Source organism: Brassica rapa, chromosome A09 (genome assembly GCF_000309985.2).
Source record: "Brassica rapa cultivar Chiifu-401-42 chromosome A09, CAAS_Brap_v3.01, whole genome shotgun sequence".
NCBI lineage: Eukaryota > Viridiplantae > Streptophyta > Magnoliopsida > Brassicales > Brassicaceae > Brassica > Brassica rapa.
This window is the reverse complement of record NC_024803.2, coordinates 28386870-28398140: the sequence shown is the minus strand read 5'-3', so window position 1 is coordinate 28398140 and position 11271 is coordinate 28386870. Positions and strand designations below refer to the sequence as shown.

The window sequence follows — 11271 nt, the reverse complement described above, 5'->3', positions numbered from 1 at the left end:
AACCAATCACAAGAGTATCTCTTTTCAGACCGACCATACACGGATCATAACCCTAAACGTAGCCGGACCTTAGACTTCTCCGTAGATTGGCTGAGGCGCTCGTCGAACTCATAAAGCTTCTCGATGTAGTTGGGGATAATGTTCTGACATTTCGAGAGGAAGCTGAGATTGAGAGAACGGATGCAGGTGAGTAAATACACAGACGAAACCTATTAGTCTATTACACATAGTAGTGAAAATAAAAAGCTTCCGGAGAAAGATGAAGAATAAGATGAGATTTTACCGAACCAGGATTCTGGAAGGTTGATACTTAGGTGGCGATTGGTTTTCCCGCTACCACCCGCAAACGCAGCTTTTGCGGTCGGTAGCGGTTGTCGGCGGTTTGCAACAATCACTCAAATCGCCTTAAACCGCTTCAAACCGCTCCGAATCTCATAAATTCAAAAGCTGGCTCCAGCTAGCGTTTGCGGTTGCGGGCGGTTGCGGGAGGGTAAAATTTTTTTCTTTTTTTTTAAAACAATATATATACAAAGAAAAAATATTTAATAAAAAATTTAAAATTGAAATTATGAAAATATTAAAATATATCTATTTTATTTTAATTAATATTATAAAATTTTATAATAAAAACAATTTCAATAAATTTTCAAAAATTAAAATTATAACTTTCTAAATATAAATTTTATATTTATTATAATTTTATGATTTTTGATATTTTTATAATTATATTAAATGTAAATATTGTTAGTTTATTATTTGACTGTTACCGCATTTGGTAGTTAACCAGTCATAAGTCACCCGCAAACGCACCAATTTTTAACCGCAGTACCAGTCGTACAAATCTCTTAAAACCGCTAGAAACCGCAACCGCCCGCATCCACAAACTCCCGCAACCGCAACCGCAACCGCTGCGTTTGAACCAGTCAGGCCCTTAGAGCTTGATTGGTTTTCCCGCTACCACCCGCAAACGCAGCTTTTGCGATTGGTAGCGGTTGACAGCGTTTCGAAACAATCATACAAACCGCTACAAATCGCTTCAAACCGCTCCGAACCTCTTAAAATCAAAAGCTAATTCCAACTAGCGTTTGCGGTTGCGGGCGGTTGCGGGAGGATAATTTTTTTTTCTTTTTTTTAAAAAACCATATAAATACAAAAATAAAAATAAAAATAAAATTTTTAAAATGGAATTATAAAAATACTAAAATATATCTATTATATTTTAATTAATATTATAAAATTTTAAAATAAAAATATTTTCTATAATTTAAAAAATTTAAAACTATAACTTTGAAATATAATTTACATATTTATTATAATATTATGATTTTTGATATTTTTATAATTATATAAAATGTAAATATTGTTAATTTATTATTTAACCGCTGCTGTATTTGGTAGTTAACCAGTCATAAGTATCCCGCAAACGCACCAATTTCTAACCGCAGAACCAGTCGTACAAATCTCTTAAAACCGCTAGAAACCGCAACCACCCGCATCCGCAAACGCCCGCAGCCGCAACCGCAACCGCTACGTTTGAACCAGTCAGACCCTTAGTAGCTTTTCTGTAAAAGGCCCTCACTCGGTTCGTGGGCCATCCTGTTCCATCTGTTAATTTTTCATATTATTGTTTGCTGACCATGCATTCACCACATGACCTTTCCTCGTACTTTGGTCTCAGTCACACGTATCGCGAATCATTTCCCGATAGGTCACCCATCCTTCCAGTACTTCAGTTCAAGCACATTTAACTCTGGAGTTTTAAATGGATGTGTGACGGAAAAGTTAAGTCAACTATGGTGACATAGGTAACCAAATCAATTCTCTTAATCCTTTCCGTATATCACAACTCGGGATGTTACATTTTCTTTAGTAAACTCGCCAAAGGGTTTCTGTGAATTTCAGTTCCCTTGACGAAGAAATAGTTGGATTGTGACATCCCCCTTAAATGACGTCCGTTTCTTTGAACGGTGAGCTTTTGACAAAACGACACCCTTGTTTATAATTTATTTCCAATTTGCCTCAAGTATTTAGAAAACTGCAAACTAACCAGCCAGATTTGGCCATAACTCGGAACGAGGAACTCATATCAGGACCACAGAGACGATTGTTCCAACAATACGATGAAGCTTCTATTCTCGAAATTAGCGCCTTGTGAAATTTAACCATGTGTTCTGTCTCTTTAAACAATTGAAACAGGCAAGACGTGACATGTGCGACCGATGAAGGCTTGTAAGAATGCAATTTCTTCCAATTTCTACCTTGGTTATCTCATACGCATTGGTATAGTGTGTGTTGGGTTTAATCGTACAGTTATTGAATGTCATCGAACCTTTAATTGGTTTTAGGTTGGAAGCCAACCATATATCTTATCATGTTAGAAGTTTCGATTCTTGGAGTTTCTTTCAAAGAAATGAAGTTACAGATTAAGCTTAGAATTCACCACCAGCTGGATCTGGACAGGGTCAAGTCTACTTTCCCCTAGTAAGTTCACCTCTATCATGATTCATGACCAACAAATTTGTTATTAGACTTAGAATGTCTCCTTTGTTTATTAATCTCTTTCTATAACATCACACAATATTAGTTAGACAAATTTTTAGGTTTTGTTTTCATCACATACGAAAATAATATAAAGACACTTTACAATCCACCTTCTTTTTTATGCTCCTAGTCTTCACTTAAAGACCACCCCCAAAGTAAAACTGTCAGCTTCTTTGCACCTCCAAGAATGTAATTACAGAACAAAGGTGTGTTTGCACTTTCTTTGTAAAGATGTATTGCTCAAATTCACATGGACAAAGCTGCGTAGAGAAGTTGGTTCCAAGTATCTGGCAACCCGGGAAGGCACCAGTGGCTGCAATCATTTCCTCCATCGCCACCATAAGTAGAAGGATGAGCATCTTTTCTCAGCTGAGACAGCGTGGTGATATCAAGCAAGGACACACGGGTTTTCATCGCTCCCAACACTTTTGACACAACTCCTGCAGATGCAGGCTGGCCACTTGGGTAATTTGATCCACCCAACGGCTGCATTTGCCCAGTACAACTTTTTCTCGGCTCGTTCCATTCCCTTCCCCTGTCACCCACAGGAAAGACATAACATCAATTTAGGTTTGTGTCTGAACGCTATTTTCTCAAACCATAGCTAATTAATGACACAATCTTTAGTAGCTAACATTGATTTAGGTTTTATTATGCATTCACATCACAATCTTTAGTAGCTATAACATAATTATATTGTTACACTAGCAAATTATTACATGCAGTGAGTGGCGAGTTAAATAGACTTACTCGTAGTGAGTGGGAGAAATGCCTTGGAAGAAAACTTTGGTTTTGGTGGTCTCGACGTTTTGGTCAACCCATCGACCCCAAGTGCTAAGTCCTTTGTAAAATGCATCAAGACGGTTCATGTCTCTCACCAAAGACGACCCATCTCTAATGTAATCCCACCTAAAAAGAAGAAGAAGAAAGATTCAACACTAAGAATGAAGGATATAACGGGTTTAGATTAAAGACGTGGTTATGTTCTTGGTGCGCACCCTTGAGAATTGCCTTTGTGAGTCCACCAATGCCAAGAATTGAAGACAAGAACGTCCATGTTTTTCCAAGCATTAGCACCTCCTTCAATAGCTCCAAGGTTAAGAACACGTCCTACTTTCTCTTTGGCTATATCCACTATGTATGGTGTTCTATATAGATATAACGTCACTCCATATTCCTGTTTTTATTTAAAATTTAAAAAAAAACATCAGAATCAGGGATTATATTTTTTTCAAAATAGCTATTTCCATCAAAAATATATATTAAATGAAAGAAAAAGGTTTTGCAGAACAAAGAGAATAGTAAAAAGTAGACAGAGGGAAAAGGAAAGAACAAGTTGGACTGTTGGAGTTGTTGTTAGTGTACTTACTTTACGTATTATGTCCTTTTGTATTTGTTTTATTGTTTCTATGGTCAAATTGTTTCTCAATGAATAAAAAAGAAATGAAATCTCATAGCACAGTGGCAAACAAGCTGGGTAAAACTTTCTCTAATTTTTTAAACAAATAAAATGGTAAAGAGAATGATTAAAATTAAAGAAGACATGTCACTTCATATTGTTTTCAGTTTTCCACTTGATGAATGATAAAAAAAACTTAGCACAATTCTGGTAAAGATGAAAAAAATCTTTCGAAATAATTAAAACAAATCAAAATTTCACTAAATAAGAAAAACACGATATGTATCCATCGAAAATTATCTATACCTATTTATACTCTCGTATGTAACACTTTTCTCATAATGTAGAATTGTAGATGAAGAATAAAATAAACTTTTCTATTAATTATAAAAGGGATATTAGGCAAGTGGATGTATGATAATAAGCATTTGGCACCAAACAGCTTTTTCAATTCTTTTATAAATAATATATAATATATAGTCCGTGACTAATAAGCATTCAGTAGTTATGACAAGCCAATTCATTTTCGTTAATGACAACTATTCCTCGTGGGGATTGGTAATTAGATTTTGTATTTATCCGAAGAACACAGTTTTATAATTTTATTAAAGAAAAAGAGACCTGGAAAGTGATAGTAGAGAGTGGGGTACGCTTGAGAAAAGTGTACTTGGCGTTTGGTACCGACGCATGTATCATACATCCTAACGATTCCCACATGTTAAGACTCAGTGAGTCTCCCACGAACATGACTCGCTTCCCTCTCCATCTCCTCAGAAACGCCGCACCGTCGAACCTAATCACGTAATTAACCAAAAACATAAGTAATTAATGTTAATCATCATGCGTTTACATTTTCCTATTACATCTCGTTGTCACTTTACACTATTCTTGCAAAAATACTCCACTTAATCACTTTTAAGATAAAAATACTTCTTTTTCATTTCTAAACAGAATATAAAAGATCTTCAATGAAATGCTATACAACACCAACTTCTAATTATTATACAATATATAACGTACATAGAAGATTACGTTGATTACAATTGTAAAATTTTAGCAAAAAAAAATTGTGGTAACTAGAAAAAATGTTCTAGACTGTGCATGTAATGAGATTATAGAAATACCCACCAATCAAATTCTTGTAAAGTAGAGTGTTTAGCTCAATTTTAAGGTTTCGTTTAAAACGTTGGACATATACAAAACTAAAAGTGCATAGTTAAGTAGAAACCTTGGGATGCTGCAAGATGCAGGTTGCCATGAGTACTTGAGGAACTGTTTGTCAGGTCGCTTGCCACAGTTAAACTCGCCGTCGATGAAAGGACACGAGGATGTATCATAGAAAGGGTAAGAAGCATCAAAAACCCATCGGCCTTGGAAAAGGTTACATCCACTCCTCTGCTTCTTCCCCCTCAGTGACGACAACCCACCTTGCGCCGTGCTGTTGCGGTGGTCGGTGTTCACGAGGAGTGTATTGTCCGAAGCAAAGGCTTGCTTGGATCCCGACAAGATAAACACTGATAGAAGTGGAAGAAAAAGGAGAGAGATGAAGTTGAAACCCATCTTTTTATTAAACAAGTGTCTTAAGGTTTTGGGTTTTTGTGAAGAAGCTTGTCGATGGGTTCAAGCTTTTATACACCTATATGTGTACGTCTATACAAATTATTATGATAAAATGTTTATATAGATAATCCTTAATATATGCTTCAATAAGTATCTATATTTTATTGTACACCATTATTCAAAAAACAAATTCCAGCCTTGCTGCGCGTTGGACTCGACTCTAATCTATCCTATTAAAAAAAAATCTATCTTAAAAAATCTACTTACAAAAAATTGTTGAACCTATTTATTAATTTATAAAAATCGTTATAGTTCCAGATTTAATTTTTAGCTGTAAAAGTAATGTATGTATAACTAGAGAACACCTATTTATTAATTAATTAAATTTTTGGTGTTACCTAATATTTTTTTAGTTATACTAACAATAATTAATGCTCTCTAGTTATACATACATTACTTTTACAGCTAAAAATTAAATCTGGAACTATAACGAGTTTACTTCCTAAGAAATTTGCAGCTAATCTCGACATGGATCCGCAACTACAACGAGTAGATATAACTGACTGGTAGTTCACGTTACTGGTAAAATCAAATCCGGGGGGGGGGGGGGGTCAAAATCAGGTTCTTGCTAGTCACGGAATCTCCCACAGCGATCCATCAAGCAATTCGTCCCACAAAGAAAAAAGTTTGGACCGTGACAGTAGTGTGGTCAATGTTTTGTGAATTTTTTTTTATGACCCTGTGAAAATCATTTCACCAACAGAAAAAGGTCGGACACTTTTTGACAAAATTTGAATATTTAAAATTAAACATTAAAAATTATGCCAATTATTGATAAAATATTGTGTGTGGATGTAACATATTTTCCCTTACAATTAAATTCAAACGCATGCAAAAAAAAAATTAGTAAGATTTAGAGCGTTAATTATTTTAAGAATAAAATTATGCATCTTTAATGTAAATTTTGGCTTTTCCAATTGAATTATGGATTTGGCGTAGTTGGTATCCATTTCAAAAATGTATACGTAAATATTTTGAAAATATGTGTATAATATATAAATAATAAATAATAAATAAGTAATGAACTATCATACGTATAAATCATATAAACCACACAAAACTGAGTACATTATATATAATATAACATTAAAGATAAATAGTTCGAACATCTTTTCACTTTTATTTTTTCGAAAGTTATCAAAATACTGCTTCCAACTTATTTTCGAATAAAATATTTTATAATTTAAATTATCCAAAATTAATTCCTCTAATAATATTTTTTTGAAACACCCTCTAATAAATTAAATTAATCATTTAATATTTTAGTTAGACTAAATTATCATATATTTATTAATTATTTTTCTTGTTACGTTATAAACAAAATATGTTTCTCGTATTTCCTTGCATATATTTCCAACGTGTTTTCATCCCATAACGTTTTCAAAACGGGACAAACCTTGACGAAGTTTTCATGTAACCTAAATGAGAACAGCTATCTAGGAAGCTTCATAAAATTGCATAATTTGCTGCGATCATCTTTTATGGGTCTTTATAATATAGCTTATTGCCTGATAATGGAAAGAATATCTATTATAATACGGGATTTCAGACCGACGTGATTATGTCGTTGATCTCGTTTAGCAACAAAATTTAATCATTTTGTAGAGGATGACACTAAATAAAATATCGGAAATGTTAAGTCAATCTCAATGATTAGTTTAAGCGTTAAATCAGCGCTTTAAATGATACTTGATATGAGAAGAATGCAAAGTAAACTATAAACTAGTTAGGTACATACCATAGCATCTTTATGTGGTCGTATTAAATTAACAGTACATTATGTATATCTCAAGCTTTTAATACTAATTACCAAGATAATCAATTATTAAAATGTTACATGAAAAACTTCGAACTGATAGTCGGCATCGACAGCCCACTTTTTCAATCGGTGTAGACAGTTCATGTCAAGCTTTTGGTTAAGTTATAAAAAAATAGAAGCAAAGATGAGTTTTCACCGTCTTAGGTTCACAAGTCACATGAAGAAAACACGTATGCTGGGGAGTGTATATATAACATAATACATGTGAATGGTATGTGTATGGCAGAGAGAAAGATCGTGGAAGGATATGGGGAAGACTCATGAGTGGAAAGTGGAGCAGGCTTTGTCTTTCTAGGGAATCTAAACATCTTTTAATCTTTTTATCATATAGTACTGTATAAATTTTCTGTATGTATGTAACTTCTGTTTTCTTTATATATGAATTCAGTAACTCCAACCAAATAGCATCAAATATGGGTGTTTTGGCTTAGCATCAAATTTAATGTTCTGATATTTTTATCTTTAATTATAACACCAAATTTCACACTAAAAATAATAATTCATGTTGTTATTTTATTTTTTGGTTGTCAAAATATTATTATTTTTAATCTAATAAATACTAATCATTTGCTGACAAAAAAATATTAATCATTTATCATTGACTAATTATATTTCAAATAAAAGATAAACTGATATTTTTTAAAGTATTTTAAATTTGTACCATGTTTAAAAATTATTTATCACATTTAACTTATAATTGTAACTATTTAATAAATAGTTCGATATGCATATTATATTTAATAAAAATGAAAATATAAAAATATAATATATTTACTTTTAGTTACAATATGTAACTATTTTATAAGTATGTTTTACTATTATATTAAATGATAAATAAAATATAACATTTAATGTTGAGTTGTTGTGAAAATAAAATGTAAGGTAGAAAATAATATGATATATTCAAACTTACATTTTTGACCTAATTAATAACACTAATGTAAATGTATTATTAAACTAGGAAATATAAAGATATACTATTTAAATGTTTGGTATAATAAATAGTATTATACCAATTTGATGTAATATTATTATTCACAACACCAAATTTAGTAAGATTGTATTATTTTTGAAATTTTACTGAAATAAAATTATATCAAATTTGATATTTCAAATCGTAAGTTGACATTACAGATAAATTATCTACGATTAGATTAGTTTACACAAATATCTTAAATTCTAGAAGACTAATATTTTTCAGCCCAAAATCATTAATTTTTAAGTGATGTATAAAATTTTAGGTTTGGCGGTAGAAATCAGTAGTTTGGATGTGATTCTTATAAAGGTTTGTCTGATATTATTTTAAAAATAATTAAACATCATCACAATTTACTTTGACAACATCAATTTTTCCCTATTGTTACTTTGTAAGTAAAATTTCGAGGTTTGATATGCTAAATCTTTAGATCAAATATTAAATATGTTAGTTAAAAGTTTAAAATTATTTTTAATATTTATCCGACTAAAAAGTAACTAAGTAAGCACATTAATCAACGTATGTAGTATTTTCTTGGGGCACGGTTCCACGAACGAAGGTTTTTTTTTGTTGGACTGGACATTCTGCTGGTCTGCAGGTCACGGGAACATTTAATCATAATCATCAATCGTCACATGCTTTTTACGCCATCGCGTATTATTTTATTTCTGTTAAAACATTATGCATCATACAAGATTTGGACAGTATAAAGACAGTTAACATTTTCTGTTTCTTGGTATTTTAGTTGTTTCATTTGTCTTTTTTTTTCCTATTATTAATATGAAGTATCTCAAATCTATGAAATGATTCATATTAATCTAAAAAAAAAGTGTAGTCGATGGATTGCCAAAAAAAAAAAAGTGTAGTCGATGGATGAATTCTCTCTCTCTATGTCTACGTAATCACACATGTTTAATATCGTAAAATTATTTCAAATTCAGATTGCTTAATTTTCCAAAATCCACCTACAACTAGATCATCCATGTGTGATTTAAAATACTGTCATAGTATCTTCTTCATTTGTTTTAGGTCTTTTGAAATACACTTCTTATATTTTATTTTTGTTAGTATTTTTAGTATGTCGAATTAGAAATTACCTTATTTACGCGAAGAAATTTCATATCACTGTATAAAGTCACCGATACTATATAAATTGTACCGTTAGTGTAGAAATAATATTACTTACAATCATTTCTAGATATATAAATAAATTTCATTTACATCAGAAAGTGCAAATTAAACACCTCCAAATAAAAACTTTTTTCCATTTAGGTATTGTCTGACTCGGTCATGACTTTCATGCAATATGTTACCCAAAACTCATTATAGGGGGGCGCTATTATATATTGTTGTTTTGATTAGTTATTTGATACACTGATTGATTATGTTTATATATAATTTATTCATATCCCCGCCAGTTTAATACATATACTATTATTGTGCGATTTCTGAAGGTTATAAAACACCCAAATATTTTTTTTTGCTGTCAAGCAAGTAGAAATTTGTACCAACCATTTATTCCCCTGTAAACAATCATATCTCTATATTGCCTAATAATTTCGACTCTAATTCTCACGCAATGTTCTCAACTTTGTTTTATTAGCTCTTGAACTACACCAATTATTGTATTGTATGATCATTCGATATAATTGTCTCTTTTATTTATCTTTCTTTCTAAAATATGAGACTTACTTTTGTAAACCCATTCAACAATGTCACTACACATTTTTTAAGAGTGATGTTTTCGTTAGGAGATCCAAATTAATTAGGTCCAGTTTTATTATGATATATTGCTTAGGATAATGTATATTTCCTCGATAAAAAGTTCGATTAACACCATATAATTAAGGATTTATTTGTGAAATAGCTAAAAAATAAAGGAAAATTTGTTTTTCAGAAAAAAAAGATAAAAAGAGATAAAAAGAGAAAAAAAGGTGAGAGAACGTTATTTTGCTTAGTGAGTGAATTTTGGATATTTTGGTGTTATACCATGCAATTTCTCCATGATTTTTTTGGTTAATTCTAGATGAAAAAATCATTCATGTGTGTTTAGGACTGCCTCTTAAATTTTGGAAACCGTAAACGATATATTGAATATTTTAATAATCTTTTTTTTTAAACAAATTTAGAAACTTACATCTATCTATGAATAATAACAGGGGGTTGGGCGGTGCGGGACAAGCGGATTGGTTAGTGCGGTGCGGTTTAAGAGCGGATTGTGTTAGAAAAACACATACTGCAGAACAAGTGCGGTTCGTCAAAAAAAAGCAGTTTAAAACAAAATATGAATGGTGACATATATCATGAATAGTGTAACTGCGGTATACATATAATATATTTATAATTAGAAACTAAAAATAAGTGATAGTAATATAATTTTATAAATATCTTTTTTGTTTGAAAAATATTTTATATATCTGAATATTCTGGTAATTTATTTTTATAGGAATTTCAATTTATAAATAGTATTTAAAAATTATTTGATTATTTTAAAACTAAATATACTTAATATTTGTAAGTACATAAATGGAAATATAAAAATTTGGGTATTTATTCAGTCTTGATTTGATTTCAGTTTGATTTTGGTTTGGTTCTGGTTTTTTAATTCTAGAGATATAGGATCTGTTAAAATAACTGGTAGGATCCAATTTTTTTCAATTTTTTTTTAAAAATATATATTTAATTAGTATTTGATAAAATATATAATATATTATCGTTAAATGCATGTAAATATTCAGAACTATATATTTAGCATTTTTATATTGTCTAAAATTATATTAGTTTTTGTTTGGAAATAAAATGGTATAATAAATAAGAGAAACATTAAAAAAAACTATGTATATTTATATATAAAAAAAAACCATTGAACAGCTAAAAAGTAAAGTTAACCACACCTATTCTTCTTCCTATTTTTAT

General features: G+C 30.9%; 1 protein-coding gene and 1 long non-coding RNA gene across 2 annotated transcripts; one reads left to right on the top strand and one right to left on the bottom strand.

Annotated features, from left to right (window-relative positions):
* The first annotated feature begins 76 nt into the window (after positions 1-76).
* Positions 77-2897, top strand: LOC117127901. The gene is made up of 2 exons (XR_004450866.1): positions 77-314; positions 1555-2897. It is a non-coding gene; the product is annotated as an uncharacterized LOC117127901 (long non-coding RNA).
* Positions 2544-5652, bottom strand: LOC103847915 (protein trichome birefringence-like 38). Its single transcript, XM_009124930.3, has 5 exons — positions 5169-5652; positions 4562-4733; positions 3540-3718; positions 3292-3450; positions 2544-3076 (listed from the first exon to the last, which is right to left on the bottom strand). The coding sequence occupies exons 1-5, from the start codon at positions 5498-5500 to the stop codon at positions 2788-2790; spliced, it is 1131 nt and encodes a 376-aa protein (XP_009123178.1). The 5' UTR covers positions 5501-5652; the 3' UTR covers positions 2544-2787.
* Positions 5653-11271: the final 5619 nt, after the last annotated feature.

Bases quoted from the DNA above. Each gene is read 5' to 3' on its own strand.
- LOC103847915 (XM_009124930.3), bottom strand. From the start codon at position 5,500: ATGGGTTTCAACTTCATCTCTCTCCTTTTTCTTCCACTTCTATCAGTG. The intron at 3,719-4,561 runs GTCTCTTTTTCT...AAATAAAAACAG, and splicing joins TCTCTACTATCACTTTCCAG to GAATATGGAGTGACGTTATA. The intron at 3,077-3,291 runs GTAAGTCTATTT...TGTGGGTGACAG, and splicing joins ATTTCTCCCACTCACTACGA to GGGAAGGGAATGGAACGAGC.